The sequence below is a fragment of the Strongylocentrotus purpuratus genome, unplaced genomic scaffold, assembly GCF_000002235.5.
Source record: "Strongylocentrotus purpuratus isolate Spur 01 unplaced genomic scaffold, Spur_5.0 spur5_scaffold_4, whole genome shotgun sequence".
In the NCBI taxonomy this organism is placed as follows: domain Eukaryota; kingdom Metazoa; phylum Echinodermata; class Echinoidea; order Camarodonta; family Strongylocentrotidae; genus Strongylocentrotus; species Strongylocentrotus purpuratus.
The window spans coordinates 5,945,002-5,963,044 of record NW_022145610.1 but is presented as its reverse complement, the minus strand read 5'-3'; the positions used below and the strand labels follow the sequence as shown (position 1 = coordinate 5,963,044).

Below are 18,043 nucleotides of genomic sequence, written 5' to 3'. Positions count from 1 at the left end.
CAGTGAACCAGTTATACCACAGTGATACTACATCGATACCACAGTGATACCTAATTGAACCACAGTGATACCAGAGTGATATCCATGATACCACAGTAATATCATGCTGAAACCACAGTGAAACCACACCAAAATCACAGTGAAATGACAGTGATACCTCTGAAATATCATTATGAAACAATAGTCAAGTTAGAGAGACCTCAATAATATCACAGTGAAAACTAAGTGATATAACACAATAAACAACATTGATACCATTGTGAATTCATAGTGATTCTTAATTTATGAACAACTTTATCGATTGAAAGATTGTTTGCCTGGTTTGTAATTGATCTGTTAACAGATACATAGGTGAGTTTATTCATTCATCCATCCATATATTGCACTACTACCAATTCACATGACACGTCCTGAATTGTTCAAATATCCAAGTATCAGTGCAAATATTATAGGGATCGCTCGATCTAACAATCACTACATAATTAAAACGGATAACCTTCCATTTGCAATAATTGGTGACTTACTCCATTGCTGGCCCGACACGTGTCTTTTCGTGTTGGGCAGTCACAACTATCTCCCTTGAAGCCCGGCTCGCATCGGCACTTAGGTTGTCTTGTAGCTACGTCACAGACACACATTCCTTGATCAGGCCCTACGAACAAAACAAAAAAATTATTGTAATTTTTGTTTAAAGAATGAAGTGTTGGTCCTCGAAATGCTTACATTAAAGAAAACAGCATAATTTATATTGATACTATGTGATGTTTAAATTGAAATGAAAAAGATCAATAAAACCTGATGCAATTGACTCTAGCTTTCGGCCTAGCTGCCATGAGACCCTGAAACATCAAAGGAATTCATTTCTGAGTACCTTCTTAGTACACCTGGGTTGAGGGTGGCAATTGTAGGTTAATGTTTAGCCTAAAAGGGCACTAATGACACAAAATGTACACCATCCACTCATAAGATGCTGTTGATACATTTACAACTACACACATTTTGACTGAGAACTTGAAGAAATTTGTTTTCAGCGAATTGGAGATGAGAATACATACCTCCACAACGCAATCCTCGGCTGTATGGACAATTGAAGTTATCACATTCACAGAATTGTCCTGAGATTACCTCACCAGGGATCTGAAAATATGACAAAACATGGATGATAATGACAATAATAATACTAGTAATAATAATGATGATAATAATGGCATTGATATTAACACTAAAAATAATAATAACAATACAGACATGTTTTACAAAGTGTTAGATATTCATTAAAAGGGTACCAAAGTATTATGTTAAGAGTTGATGTGGGTCGGAGACTCGTCATAAGATACATGATAACGTTACTGCATCACGCCATTATTCATTTAAATCAATTCTTCATTACAGTAATTATTATCCACAAATCATTTATGGAAAATTATTTAAATGCGTAGTAAAAAATACAGAGGATCAGTAAAATGATATACAATATCGTGTTAACAAAGAACAGAAAGCAGGAAAATGCATAACCAGGTATATGATACATTAAACAACAATTTCTCAGACATCACGCAATAATTTCCCAGACATTTCATCAATATCAGGTTAAGATATAATAAACGAACTTAAATTGGATAATCCAACATCAAGAAGTCGAATAGTGAAAAAAGATTATGATCCAATGTCTGATCCATATATTCTGTTGAAGGTAATACAAAGTTTTGGTATGGGGTCATGAATTGGGTTCAAATGAACATAATGGAAGCAATGCGGTTCGACAATATTAAGTGATCGTTGTCGCGGTTGAAAACGAGTCTAAAGTTTTGAAATTGTAAATAATAAACTCTCTATGTTGTATAACTCCCTCTCAAGGTCAAGATATTAATTAAGCTATAAAACAATGTTTCTTGACTAAAATCGACCGATTAGCTCTTCCCGTTTGGAAATTATTTATCACAACTACATATTCTGAGATTTTCATGGTCGCAGCTAACATTGTACGGCCGTACAGGCGCTACTTGCAATTTATCTAAATTTACCGGGAGCACCGGTAAATGTTTATATTCAATTTTTCTCGAAAGCAGAAGTGTTTTAGGGGCTAATTTTTCAGTGCTTATAAGACATCCACAGGGGCATCCAAATATATCAAAATGGTAAAGAATCACTATCCACCCAATTTCAAAATTTCCCAAATCTTTGTATTACCTTTGATATCTAAGATGAATTCAAAGAGTATGGTATTATATATATATATATATATATATATATATATATATATATAGCTCACCCCAGTGTTATCACAGACACATTTCCCACAGATGCATTCTCCACGTCCAGAACAAGTTCTTGTTGTGTTGTCCCTGGATAGTAATGATACATATAATATAATAATACAAATGATAGTAACAATAATAAATATACAAATAATAATAGTAATAGTAATAATGATATTAATACTAATGATAATAATAACAGTATTAATAATAACTAGAAATGCAATCGTGTCACAACGATGTGCGTGCAATGACGCCATGTTTCTACGTGTCAAACGAAGGAGCTACTCTCGGACTATCCAGAGCAATATGTAAGAAGTCTGTAGCTTCTGTGATAGTGGAGATAGTTAGGGCGAAAGAAAGGTCACCAAAACGGCCCGAAACGGAAAAAATGGTGCCTGGACGGTCACGCATGAGGGTTTCCGGAGAACGAAGAATTTAGTGACCTTGAAGGAATGCTAGAGACTACGCCTACGAATTTTGAAGGGAATTGGAGTAGAGTAAGGCATATAGAAAGGGCTCGCAAGCACTGCGTACAAAACCAATAGGACTTGGTGCATGATGAACATGTTGCGACGCGTGCTTTGGCACGAACGGCCGCCCATACTAACACAACCGAATAACAGTCTTAAAAATGACTTCATGGCCGAAACGTGTTATAATAGGGCGGAAACTCGGCGTACCCTTGTTCAAATGCGATTTACTCACAATTTTCTGCGTGAACATATACCATACTTGGTATCATTCGAAAGGGCACTTCAGTGCGGTCAGTTTGAAACCATTGTCATCTGCGCAAAACGTACTGCACGCATCAAACGCGCTATTACGTAAAGCATAGTAAATTCATCATTTTTGGCGATAACTTGGCGAAGAGGGCATTACAATTTACTAAACTTAACAGACAGTTGTCACGTATATGGATACATGTGTGTGCCAAGTTTCATTGATGTAGGTATAAAGATCGCCGGTTTAGAGCAAGTTGAAGTTTTTTCTCAATTTTCTTGAAAATGGCGAATTTGGAGGGCAATTTTCTCAAATTTGGTCAGTGATAGGGTATATGATTTTGTATATGGCTGGAAAGGGCATATCTTCAAGTATCTAAATCCAAAAAAGGGTACGGGTTTGCCAAGCCATTATGGAGATACGGCCACAGAGAGAAAGCCAATTCCCAGAACTTTAGAGGGCGCTATTTATGTTTTGCAAAGCAATTGGAGCGTGATTATTTGGCATGGCTATGTGCAATTATGAGATAAAGATACTGTGAGATTTAAATACAAAACGAAATTTATATGAGAAAGTTATGGCAGTTTTAGATTATTAAGGGGTCAATTTTTCAAGAATTTGAGAGACTTTTGACGGAGTCGGTTTCAGATTTGAATTTTGGGTACGAAGATGGCATTTTGAAGGGCAGGTTATATATCGCAGATGAAAGAACATCTCTTAGACTATTTAGAGGAATTTGTTAGAAGTTTGTAGGATCTAGGATAGTGGAGATAGGAAGGAAGAAAGAAAGGCCTTAAAATGGACCAGAAACGGACAAAATGGCGCCTGGACGGTTATGCATGAGTGATTTCGAAAATCGAAGAATGTAGTGACCTTGATGAGATGTTAGAGACTATGCCTATGAAATTTGAAAGGAAAAGGACATGAGAAAAGTACCTAACTAGGAATAACAAGCACTACGTGCAAAACGAATGCGATTTCCTGACGATAAGGAAGAAAACGAAAACAAGGAGGAGAATATTAATGCAGAATGGGGCAGAATGTGAACGAAAACAAGGCAATGACGAAGGTTCGTCATTGCAATGATAAGATTATAATAAATATAACAATAATAATCATAATAATAATGATATTAATACTAATAATAATAATAACAACATAATGAAAATTATATTAATAATAATAATCATGATGATAATTATGATAAGAAAAATACTAATGATTGAACCAATCATAATAACAATATTGATGTAAATAGTAATATTCATCATACTAGCAATATAATAGTAATAATGATAATAATAATAAAAATAATGATAATCATAATTGTAATAATGATAACAATAATGATAATAATAATTATAATAATGATAATAATAATTATAATAATGATGATAATAATAATAACAATAGTAATAATATCGAAAATAATATCGCTAGTGATATTATTTTCGATACTACATCCGCAATGAGTAATATATTTAGCAATAGTAATAATAGTAATAATAGTTTCAAACTTTCAGAATTTTCGTTTGATTTTTGTTCTTGTCCCACCCCCTCCTCTCTCTCTCTCTCTCTCTCTCTCTCTTGATCCATGTACATTATGTTCATATGCATGATCTTTTAATATAACATTGTGATAATAAAATAAAATTATCAGCGTTTCTCAATCGAAGAAGAAAAGTTGATCAATTTGAACCAATTTATGAATGGCTTCATTTCATTAATTTCACTTAAAATTCCTTATTTGGGGGTACCGTGATACTAACGTTCTGCATTGGGATGTATCCGTGCTCTCCATGCTGATTTCATTACCGCTGCATTCACACTTGACGCCATACCGTCCAGGGTTGCATGCACACTCACCACACACCAACGTCCCGTTACCATTGCTGCAAACATTGCTGTTTGCTTCCTTTTGAATGTGAAAAGATAAGAGATATCAACTGTGGTTGGTCCTGTTCACATTCTGAACATAATACACATTTTTAATACTGTTGCTTTTACTTCTCAACTGTCTGGAAAGAATTGGGAAAGGTTGAGCATGTAGTACATTATTATTGATGTACACTATGTGGCTTTGGAATCATCAAAACAATTTCTAACAAGGGAAACGCTCTCGGCGGTCTCGCCTTCATTACGCAATTCAATATGATGAGAAATTGAGGTTAGACAATTTGTTATAGGCAGGAATGGGGGGGGGGGAGCAATTAGCATGCCTCCCAAAATGAAATCCCCTGAATGTAATCAGCATTTTGAAGAATTAATTACTATAATTTGTGAAAACATAATCCAAGTCTACTGACCTAAAATGACAATTGAACTTGACTTTGTGACCTGGAATTTGTGCCATATGATTTGTGAAACTTGATAACCCTGGGAAAGTTTCATGAAATTTGAACAAACATTTGTGAAATTATGCTAAAGATTCAAAATCTTGATGTTGATGCCATAACAAAGTATAAGTTTGCAGGCCTGAAATGACATTTGACCTTGACTTTGTAACCTAAAAGACTAATCAGATAATTGATGATGCTTGATAACCTTTATGTTCAAGTTTCATGAAATAGGAATGTATACTTTTAAAATTATATTAAAAATTCAAAATCTTAACAACTGGTTAAGTTTTTGATGTTGATGCCACAACATAGCCTAAGATTGTTGATTTGAAATTACCTTTGACCTTGACTTTGTGACCTGAAATTCTACTCACATGATTGGGAATACTTGATAACCCTCTAATCTTAGTTACATAGAATAAGAATAAGAAAACTTAACCTTAGGTTAAGTTTTTGATGATTTTGATGTTCACACCGTCGACGCCGACGTCACCGGTAAACGGCGCCTATGTCTCGCTTTTTGCTATGCAGGCGAGACAATAATGGACTTGCTGAAAACCACATACCACATACAAATATGGGTATGTAAGACTACGTATAGGTCTACATATGTCATTATCTGTGGGCCAAACTTTTCTGCTATTTCTCGTCATATGTTGAATCCGAGTGGATGGGGAAAACAATGTTCTCAGAGGGTATTTGTTTTATGATAGTCTTCCGAGCTGACACAAAAAGAAATAAAACCCCATAAACAATTTTGTTTTCACTTTCACCAAAACTCAACTTTTATTGCAAACAAAGAGGGATATTAAAAAAGTAATCCTTTTCAGAGGCTCTTCTTTTATATTCTTCTAATTAATGTTTTAGAGTAGCCTAATACTTACCCCTAATCCCTGACAATCGCATTCACACGTCACTTCTAGCTCAATCTTAAGTTCTTCATTGAATCCGACTGGTCCAATTTCAAAACTGATTATATGGAAAGGAAAGAAAAACTTTCATTAAATTGGAATGTAATCATGAACAACAGATTATTTTTGCGAAACAAATTTGATTCACAGACCACATGTTATTGCAAAACAGCACTCACTTCACGCAGAAACTCGACTTTAATTTAGCGAGAAATAATAATTGCATTTTCTCCACGACATTTCAGCGAATCGTCCTTTTCTCCCCTAAATACCCAGTAGTCTAATAGTTTGATACACTCGCCGTAGAATATGTGCATCAATACTTTTTTTTTCGAACAAGTTTGTTATTACAAATGAATGGTAACTGCGCACTACAAAGATCACTGAGCTCTGTATTAAATATAACAAACAGAAATGACACGTTACGTTACCTATACAAAAAATATATATACAAAAACGCGGTTTTGTCGGGTCATATCTGAACGACGCTTACCTCGTCATGCCGCCTTCGACACACCTCTCGGCCGTGATGGTGATATCAAAGGATACTGTGTCCTCTAGCTTGAGTCCCGAACACTCGTTCGTGTCTTCGTATGTCTGGTCTATACAGTTCGCTCGGTAGGAGAGTGTGACGTCATCGGGGGCTGTTGACGTCAGTCGGACTTGCGATGTGATACGCTGAAAGTGCAACCGAACCAAATTGTAATTGATAATAATTTTGAAAGACTTCCAAGGCCCCCCAAACAAATTGTATTTGATCCCACCGTTCGCATATACTTAACACAAATAAAATACAAACCAATATCTAAAACACTGTGATGAAGATTTAAGGAACTCGTTGTGAGCAGGGACGTGATAGAGAAGGACTGGAATCAAGCCGCTCTCCTTTGACCCCATGCTCCAAGCCGTCGAAAAGTTATGCGCTAATCTGCAACTGTTGACCAGGTGGTGAGATAAAAGAGCGCATGAAATTTCAGGAGTTAGAATTCCTACATCAGAAAATGGTATCACTGCAACTGTTCGCTGTCCCTTCCAATGATTTCTCATCCATTGTTGAATGTGTAAAGAGTAGAACAAGCGAACACAAACTTGTGTACTTTCATCCTTTTTTAAACTTGAAAAATACAAAAAACACGCGAAAACACGCATTAGCAAACTTAATGTTATTGAAGATTGTAAACCATGGATCAAATAACGGGACATTAAAGCATGCACAAATTAGCGCATCATCCTAAAATATTGAGTTTTTGACAGGATGTAATTTTTCTTTTACCAACTCTGGCACACAAATTAAAGGAAGGACGGAGTTTTAAATTTAAAAATTTGTTTGATGCACTATTCCCAATAAAATCCCCATATAAAGTTTTTGATTTACACTGAAATTTTGCCGGTAATTTAATATTTTGTAATAAATGTAAAACTGGTGCCTGGCTTCCGAAAGTCCCCGCAGTGGAAGCGCGGTTCGGAGCATGGAACTTCAAAGCCAAGTGGAATGTTACACATCCCATTGTTACGCTTTAGAACTCAAGAATGCGTTGAATAAATTACAAGAGTTTCGCCTCCTTTTCTTTCACCTCCCTGTTGTGAGGTAGAAAGTTAAGCTACGGTCACAAAGGTTCGTACGAAAGATGCGTTCGTACGAATCTCCCTGTTTTTCCATTGTCTTTCCGAATATCAATTGTCTGAAAATCGTTCGTACGGCGTTCGTAGCAGTTCGCAATGGCATTTGTGACCGAGGCTTTACATGGCCTGTGTCGGACATGCAATTATTAGGAAAAGGAAGGTGAGGAATTGATCACCATAATATCAATATACATTCATATGCATAAAGTGCTTTGCTTTTATAAAATATGCGTGCAGAAGTAAATGAACAGTCTCCAATGTTGTGCATATCACGATTGCTACTTGCAGCAAGTACAGCAAAATCATGAAAACGACCGATATGCACAACTACTATATCTAATCATCCTCGAGGAGGAATTAACTGTGCAGAAAGTGTGACATTTACCTTTAATAATCATCATCTATAAAGGCCATTACAGAAGAGTTATATTAACCTTACGTCATAGTCTGAATCAAGAGCCTGGGAATATAGCCTTACTTTCCCCCTTTTTTCATAAAAACGACAAGTTATGTGGGTCTTACGTCATAGTTGGATTGAATGAGCTGCACAATGTTTCCCGAGTCAACGTCAAGCGTCCCAACTGTCGCACCTTCAATGTAGTTCTCCAGTTTCTGTAAAATAGAAAATATCATGAAAACTGCATGCTTAAATCGGTGATTTGATTTTGATCATTGTTTTGCGTTTTGTTACAATAATTAATGTAACAATAAATAATAAACGCTCACATAAAGTAAGTTAGTATTTGAACATGAATATTTACAATTTGCATACAACTAATTGACTCAGGATTCTACCAAGGATAAATCAACATTTCTTACATAATTATATAAACAAGTAATATATTTGTACATGTAAAGATCATAACAACCAGAGAGACAAAAAGTTTCATTCGACATATTCCTTCATCTTCAAGAAATTGTAAAATGGGTATTGAAATAAATTGCCACAATGTTTTGTCATCAAGGGAATATCGTTGACGATGTAAAATTCATTTTATTGTCTTAACATTATCCTATTAGTATTATTAAGCGCTATACACGATTCCACCTATATCATTAATATCATTACAAGAGACAATCATCCCTTTAAACTTCTCCATTACTATTTCTGTTAAGTTTCATCGTTTGCTGCTACATGTACTGTACACTACAACCAAGTTGAGACAGTACACTGACCATGTACAGGTTCGTTCGGCGACTGGTAACAGCGAAAATGGGAATGACGTTGTTTTCTCGTAGCTTGGCGCTGAGATGACCGATAGAGGGGTAATCCTGAAAATCATGAAAATAATACAGATAAGCTTGTAGGTATTATGGCCGTAATCATCATTAAACTCATCATCGCCATCATCATTGTACTCATCATCACCATCATTATCATCGTCTTTATCACCACCATCACTGCAAAGATGTTTTTCAATTGAATAAATCGTGTCAAACAGGAAAGGACCGAGTACAGTGCCCTGGGGATCCCAGAAGTCATTGAAATATTAGACGATATTTGTCCATCGAGAAGAAATATCTGTTGGCATTGTGAAGGGAAAAGAATCCATCATTTCATGTTTCTTCTGTTACCATGGTGATCGATCTTTAACAAGTCGTTGATAGGGTATGGTATCACAGGCCTTACTGAAGTCTATCATACATAAATCAGTACACGGCCACGGTTATTACTGTGTCAAGTCATTTATCAGACCGGCTAGCTGAGATTGGTATACTCTCTTTAAAAAAAGAGTGAATTTTCACTCTATTTTCACTTTCTTGGGAGTGACGTCCGTGATCACTTGTTTAGAAGTGAAAATCGATTGATTTTAGAGTGCTCTCTAAGAAGAAAAGAGTGAATGTTCACTCTATTTTCACTACATTTTCACTCTCCAGAGGAGTGACGTCCGTGATCACTCGATTTTTTTTAAAGAGTAGGGTTTACTGCTTCTATCCCGTGTTGCTTTGAGAAAGCTGTGTGTTTGCTGGAATAGAATCCAAGTCGATGCGCCAGTGAGCTGTAATTGGTAAGACATTGATTCTCATACTATGACCCTCTGAGGATAGTTAAAACGGTCGGTCGGGTAATACAGTCAGGTAAAACAAGGAAACCGAATAACCGACTTACTTGAAAAAACAACTTACCTGTAGCGTACTAAAGGTGTACATGTTTGTGTTAGGATCCGTGTGGCACTGTCCGTCATTGGGTTCCACTAGGCCTCCAAGCTGATGAGAGAGAGAGAGAACGAGAGAGATAAACAGATATAACGAGCAAGGTAAAGAGCGAGAGGGTGGGGGTAAATTGCGTTAGAGATAGTGAGACAGATAGGGAAAAAGATAAAGAGAGCGAGGTAGAGAGAGAGAGAGCGTGAGGGATGGAGCGCAAGATGAAATAATGAATCATTTTCTAAATGTTTATGTTCATCAAAGTTGGTTGTTTATTTATCTGTTCTGTATTCATTATTTTATCTAATGAACAATATCATAATGAGCTTTTTAATAATTATTGTCACGATTATCCCGCCCGAAACTCTATAACGAAACGTCGTATAAAGAATCATCGTATAAATTTCAGGGTGTCCACACACAGAAGAAAGTAATTCTGAAACTCTACAGCGAAATGTCGTATAGGTGCGCAGTTTGCTACTGCGATCATGAAATGGAAGCGGAAATGAGAGGTCAGGTCTCCTTTCGCTCGAGTTCACGTTAAGCCCCGCCCAGTTATACCGTTTTAGTTCGACTAGTTATACTAGTTACGTCCACACACAACATATTCCGTGATTAGGCGTGAGTAGGCGTGATTAGTTATACGTCGTATAACGAAACGCATGTTTGGGCATCGATTCGTTATACGACGTTTCGTTATACGACGTATCGTTAGTAAGCGTCCACACACACAATGTCATTGTATAACTATCGCGAAACGGTATAACTAATCACGCCTAATCACGGAAAATGTTGTGTGTGGACACGGGGTAATTCTATTAAACGTACTCTCCCGTCCCCCGCAATGTGAAACGGAGCGTCTGTTGTAAAGATTACCAGATGGCGAGCTTTGGGTCTCCAACCGATTATGTTCTGTCAAAGTAAAGATAAATACAAAGTTAAATATTTCAAATATCATTATTATCTTTGATTTTTCTTTCCAATTCATATAGTTGAGTCAATTAAAACACGGATTGAATAGGTGTACACATTAAACATGGCGAGGCAGGGTAAAGTCTATGTTAGACAGATACGGTCTTCATACGGATGTATTGACAAATTTTAAATAGATAACTATAATCATCGACAACGAAACAAATAGACAGACATAAAGTGTCATGTAAAATGACATGAATAACTTTGAACATCACAAGACAAATTGGGAACTCAGTCATGAGTCTGTGACGTCATTGCCTCACTATCCACTAATTATTTTCTTTATATTGATAATATAAATTTCCCATTTTCCCCCTAAAAATCTTATTTCCTCACACCAGCATCCAAGTTAAATTGATAGTAAGATGTTTTGCTAAGGATGCACTTATATAGAGTAATTTTGATTTCAGTTAAATCATGAAAAATGTGAATTTTGTTAAACTATTTAATGTAAAAATCTAGGATTATAAATATACAATATTCAGAAAATAATATCGATTCTTCAGATTAAAAGATTTTGTGAAATGTAATGCACGCAATTTGATACGAATCATATAACCTGGGTAAAGACATGGGAAATCAAGTTTGGGGGATAAAAAGGGAAATTAATGGGATAAAAATATATAAAGTTATTGATAAATAGTGAGGCAATGACGTCACAAACTGATAACCAAATAATAATAATAATGATAATAATAATAATAATAATAATAATGAGCCCGGCAGCCACTGAGCAGCGCCAGATCGACGTTGCTCTATCCCTTATTATTGAACGCCAAACAAGGTAGCAACAACTCCCATCTGTTAACGTCTTTTGGTATGACGCGGCCGGGGTTCGAACCCACGACCTTCCGGTTGTGAGGCGGACGCTCTACTTTGTGTAGAGATTTCCATTATTTCATAGTTTTTCATACATAGATGACAATCTTTGGTCATTTACGTTAAAAATGAAAATGATCTTGCAAATCAGATATAAAAGGGGAAGAGAGAAGATTTAGGTCTAGGTTTTAGCATTAACAAGAATAATAAAATGACGATTCATATCTGAGTTTTTAAAGTGACAACTCATAATTCAACCTATTAATTACTACCACAGGTATTAATTTGCCTACAATTATTGCATATAAATGACATTGGTATGAGTTGTAGTTTATGAAATCCCCATAAACAGCAATAAGCATTAACACATGGCGAATAATTATCGAAGATAAGATCACAACGACTTTCAAGAATTCAACTTAAGGGCGTTGTCTAGAGAAATAGTGTTCTGATGACATGAAAAGTCGTTATAATGTTCGCACATGAACAGATGATGAACAAAAGGCTAATGAAATTATATTAGGTTGGTTGTTTGAAAATCATGTTTGAATATAAATGACATTTGTATTGATAATGAGATGTAGTTTTGATATCATACCCCGCAAACAGCAATCTGCATCAAAGCGTCAAACCCTCCCTCAGGAGTATCCAAGTTACCTGAAATAATGGTGTTTGCGATAAGATTCTGAAAACAAAGAATATACAGACATTAACAACGGAGAGAGTGATAGGTTCTACTTTTACTTTAAAACAATGTTTGATTAATATGGTAACTTTAAATCATCCTTTTAAAAGCGGCTTTTCCTTTCGCATAGCTGTGAAAGTTATATCTCTACTTAAATGGCGAATGGTTCAGTCCTCATATTGCATGAAAAGTAATGATAATATGCTGTATGATCTATACCATTAATCATGGTAGGCATATATAGTTAGTAGGTACATATTTGTTACTCGAGAAAGGTTGGAGGTGCAGAGGAGCCTGTTAAGCAGGATGACCTCTGGTATTGTATGGGATCGTACGAGATGCGTCCTGAGTCCCGAATCAACCTTGCGGTAAGCCATTTTGTCCCCTATTTTCGAGAAAAAGAAGTAGTAAAAGCAGATAATATTTCATTACCAATTAACGCTTTACACAACAAATGGATATACAATAATGCAAAAGCAGCGCCTTAATTTCACCGTAAAAAGTCTCTCCGGTAGATACGAACGCCAAAATGAGATTTACAAAACCCGTATGGACATAGGCAGAGTAACTTACAGCGAAGAGTGTTGAGTCCTCATTTAGAGGTAGTGCATTGAAGAATCCGTGTGTTCTAGCACAGGATTCTGATGACTCTGGGCATGGGAAAATCAGTCTGAGAAGAAAGAAAATACTCTTGATATTAACTTCAGCGTAGGATAAAGAGAGGAAAAAAGAAAGAGAGAAAGAAAGAGAGGATGCCAAGAGAGAAAGACAGAGAGAAAGTAAGAAAGAGAGAAAGAAAGAGAGACAGCAAGAGAGGAGATAGAGGCAGAGTGTTTTGATATTGTAAAATGTTGACTTCTTCTGTTTGTCTTAACATTGAGTTCTGATAAAAATGAACTATAAATTGTGAGTTTTCTCATTTCTTTTCATTTCATTTTTGAATAATTGCCATGGTAAAAATGTCCCCGAAGAGGATTGTTCTTCAGCTCTCCCAGAGAATGATAAAAAATAGCTGAACAGTCTGGACCTAACTTTAATGCCACTTGTGCCTCGTCCCCCTTAATACTATTTTTTGTTAATTTCCAGTGAGCAAGGTTGAGTCAATTTCAATTTCAGGACATCGTCACATACATAATGTCTTATATCTACATAGTCAACTCTCTAGACAGCTACTTTAATAACACAATCGTATGATCAGTTCTTAACTGTCTGTATTTGTAGACATTGAACCTAAGCGAATCAATTAAACTTTACAATCTAACAATTCACATTCAGTCCCTTATTTGAGACTCAGAAGTATATATCTGCATCTTTACCAGAAACCCGAAACCTTCTCATCAAAATATGAGGGTATACGGACGATTGTTTGTGCTCTTGCCTAAATTATTTTTATATAATGAGAAGCATCAGAGTGACTGTGTTGATTCCTTGTTAAAGGCCGGCTCACACTATGCCGAATAGGGAGGTACCGCCAGCTACGTTAAGCTGCGAATTGCAATATAGAGCTTCCCGACAATCATCGTGTGTTGCCTTCAATTGCCGCTGACGAATTCCGCTAGCAACCGCAGACGGCCGAAAGTATCAGTCGCATCCGTCGACAAATTTTCAGCACATTGAAAATTTTGTGGCGGCAAAAAAAAATAGTTGTGATTCCGTTCAGATTTCGTTGGAGACCGCACTCCTCATTTCCTTGACGTTTCCATGCCGTGCGATTCCGTCTCTAGTCGTTTTGAGGTCGTCACAATTTCGTTGGTAGTCGTTGTCGTTGTCGTTGTCAACGACCATTGACGGCAGAACAACGGCAGGCGACGTCACATCTCGAACCCTGACGACACATTGCGCGGCAAATAACGAATTTTTAACGACCTTGGTGCGACGATGGATTGCGAATTTTGGCCGGAGGGTGACGGTTGATGACTGTTGATGGCGGGTCATTTGCTAGTACCTGCGGCATTGCAACGGCGCGGTGGTCTGCGATGAGTTACGATTTTAAACTGGCACAGGCTTCATGTCGGCCGCTGAGTCACGTCATCGTCACCGCAACCCACCGTCAGCCGCCGTTCCTTGCCGCCAGCCAATCCACTGCCAACCGTCTGACTTCGTTCCTTGTTGCCGGTTTCCGTCGAGACATCGTCACTCGCCGCCCAGACAACGTACGATTTTGGTCGCTAGACTCCGTTCCCTGCCGCAGCCATTCGTCCCTTGCCGTCGTGTTGTCGCTGAAGGTCTTTCCCACCCGTCTTCGAATTTTGATTTTCTCCTTTTTCCGTCGCTTGTTGTGATTTTTACGTCCGTCGCCTTTCGCGGGGTCTTTGCTGCTACTATGTGAGCCGGCCTTAAAGGCAGGGAACATTGAACGTAGGAACGTTTAGGTTTGACTCATCATCTTCACACATTGATAAATATATTCTATCAGGCACGTTGCACACGAGGCGTTACTTTGCTGACGTAGGGGTGCGCCAACAATACGGAGGCGTGGTGGTTGACGCGCAAAGTGGACTGTTTCAGTTGCGATGGATTACTGGCGCATGCGCTATTTGCCTCCATAGGCTCAATGATAATATGTAATGACGCATTGTAATGATCCCTCATGTGCAACAACATTTCTCTGATGATCTCCGATATCTTGTTTACTCATTTAAGTATATCTTGAATCTCTATATATATCTATCTATCTGTCTATTTATTTCGCCAATCTGTCTATCTATCTATTTCTTTTCTCTCTCTCTGTCTCTTTTTCTTTGTTTTTTCTCTCTCTCTCTTCTCTACGTATATATCTTTCTCTCTCTGACTCTCTCTCTTTCTTTATCTCTCTATCTTTCTTTCCCTCTCTCTCTCTCTATCTTTCTTTCCCTCTCTCTCTCTCTCTCTCTCTCTCTTTCTCACCCTCTATCTGTCTCTCACTCTCTCTTGTCCCTTTCTCATTTTTATTCTCTGCATTTTACCCCTTATAACAAAAAAGCTTGATGTAATGTATAATTGTTTATGTATAATAGTTTACAATTTATGTTTGTATCATCGATGAAAAATGCCTTTGTAATATTGTATTTCTTCTTAATTGACTGCTGCTGGACAGTTTTTATACACCAATATTTAAACAAAATGAACAAAATATAACTGACCCCTTGAACCTAAATTTGAAGAAGAAAAAAACTCTGATAATCCTTACCTGTCAGGGAGGGTGTTTACGAAAGGCAGAATTCTCTTATCAACAAAGGAGCCAAAACCGAGCCGAAAGTCCCCGGTTATGTTACTCAACACTTTCGCTGTATTGGGGAGAAAGGAAGTTAACATTATCGAGGAGTGAATCAATGCAATGTTTAACAAATTGTTTCAACTTTGATTGAAAGGCAGAGCTGTTATTTGGAGAGCTACCGCGTTTTAAGTGTAACGGCTCCTGTTTCAATAATCTTCTTAGAAAGTTCACTTAAATAAATGCATTATTTTCGAAGTGATAAGCTCCTGTAACGAATGCTTTGGGCTTTCTCCATACCCCCACTAAAGTGTTGGGAGCCCCACAAATTTGATGACAGACATTCACTTAAATTGTATCATATTAAAGGGAAAGAGGATGCTATTTAAGACAAGGATGCTATTCAAGGATTTTCAAAACAAAATGTTATTGATGTCGAATATTGATGAAAGAATACAAAATTTAGGTTTTCTGCGTACAACAGAAAACCCAAATTAATAATAATAATATAGTGGGTTCTGAAGCGCTCATATCCAGGGACAGCGATCCAGGGGGGACGGGGAGGGGGGGGGGACACGTCCCTCCTCGATTCTTTTAGGGGGTATCGTCCCCCCCCCCCTGGAAAATTTGAAAAAGTGAAGAAAAAAAAGTGTATAGCAAATACTGACTAAAGACTGCAACAAACGTAAGGCTCTGTAGGGTCCCAGAGTGCAGCGTTTAGACCACACAAAAAAAAGAGCAAAAATCTTCTCGCTCGGGAGCTACGCTCCCTCGCATAATATCCTTCAAAGTGTACAAGTAAATATTATAGAAAAAGTGAAATTTGAAAAAAGTTTAAAGCTTGTTTTTATACTATAGTTTTGCAACAGAATGTAATTTTTTAATACAAAAAAACTACAAAAACCTGTAGTCACTTCCGTCGCCTTCAGCCCTCTCGTTCACTAAGCTCCCTCGCACTGGTGTAATGATTTTTTTTTTTTGGGGGGGGGGGGGGGGGGGGGGCTTGCCGGCAGTTGCCCCCTAATAAAATTCAAACGTGGTTTATTTCTGATTCGATACCAGTGATTAAAAATGTTGCTGAAATGGCATGGTTTTTCCCTGAGCTTCCGGGTGCTCTCCCCATAGGACCCCACCAATGGCCCTAAGGCAGTCCCTAGATGCTCATCTGATCGTAATTCAATGCCTAAAACCCGTTAGATTATGGGGTCTACGCCCCCTTTACCCCACTCCAATTAGCGACGTGCATGCCAGTGTCACAAATAAGGTATTAAAATATGCTCATCCGACCGTATTCAAATGCCTAAACCCCTGAGCTTCCGAGGGACTGGCCCCTGGATGCTAATCTGACCGTTATTTAATGTCTATGGGGCTACGCACCTTGACCTCCGCCAGGGCTTTGCCCCTGGACCCTACGCCAATTTATGCTCCACTTGCTTCGCTCGCTTTGCTCTATACCTGATCGTAAATACTTTAGACCCCTCCCCCCCCCCCCACTTTGAAAAACATTCCGCGGGGCCTGCATGTATCATGTAAGAGCGGGGTTGATGCAAATTTTTTTCCTGCACCCCGGACGTTTTTGCTCCTTACGGCACTGCTCCATCGTCCCTCGCATCCCCTATCCCCCCGGTCATGAAAAGAAATCGCCGCCCCAGCTCGTGTCTGTCAGACTTGGCACTCCTGGCGCTCCCGATCTCCGGCTCCCCCCTGCTTTAGCACGGTTGCCATTCCGGCGGTATAGCATTTCAAGGAATCAATTCCTGCCAGGTACCCAATTACATTTCCATCACCTAGGTAGAATTTGGCAATGTAGATTAGTGCCGCGGCGGCACTCGAACCGAGGAACTTGTGATCCACAGTCAGGTGACGTATCAACTCTACCATGGTACCTCTACAGTTCTGTATTTTTTGTTATCATATTTGTCTTCAAATCCTTTTATTTAGGGGGGAATCTTTGCAGAAGTGTGTTTTAAATGAAATCCTCTTTCACAATATGATACCATTTAATTGAAATTTTACCATCAGATGTTTTGCGAATTTGGGGCTCCCAACACTTTAGAGGGGCTTTAAGGTTGGGGTTAGGTATAGGGCTGGTTCTATATGGTCAGGTTAGAAAATCGGTTACTCTAGGAATCTGACAAGGAGCAATAATTGTCGAAGGAACAATAATGTACAACCCGGCGAACTTTAATATACTGATGACCAAAAACCCTCTATACACAGATTTTGGCGAACTTGGTTTCAATTAGTTACAACATGGCGCATAGTCTTTTTTTGTTTGTTTGAACAGCTCAGAAGTATTCGCCATATTGTGCCCAACTCAACCTGGGTTGGCCAAACTCTCCTATCAAATCAATGGCACTGTTCTGACG

The 18,043-nt window shown here is 37.8% G+C and overlaps 1 protein-coding gene across 1 annotated transcript in view; it reads right to left on the bottom strand.

Annotated features, from left to right (window-relative positions):
* Positions 1-18,043, bottom strand: part of LOC373365 (integrin beta L subunit) — a 33,253-nt gene that overhangs the window by 5,591 nt on the left and 9,619 nt on the right. Inside the window, 13 exon segments of the mRNA NM_214566.2 lie at positions 525-652; positions 1,056-1,137; positions 2,273-2,345; positions 4,751-4,896; positions 6,205-6,289; positions 6,725-6,909; positions 8,377-8,466; positions 9,031-9,126; positions 9,982-10,062; positions 10,831-10,914; positions 12,395-12,481; positions 13,055-13,151; positions 15,651-15,747. Coding sequence (NP_999731.2) covers positions 525-652; positions 1,056-1,137; positions 2,273-2,345; positions 4,751-4,896; positions 6,205-6,289; positions 6,725-6,909; positions 8,377-8,466; positions 9,031-9,126; positions 9,982-10,062; positions 10,831-10,914; positions 12,395-12,481; positions 13,055-13,151; positions 15,651-15,747 — 1,331 coding nt within the window.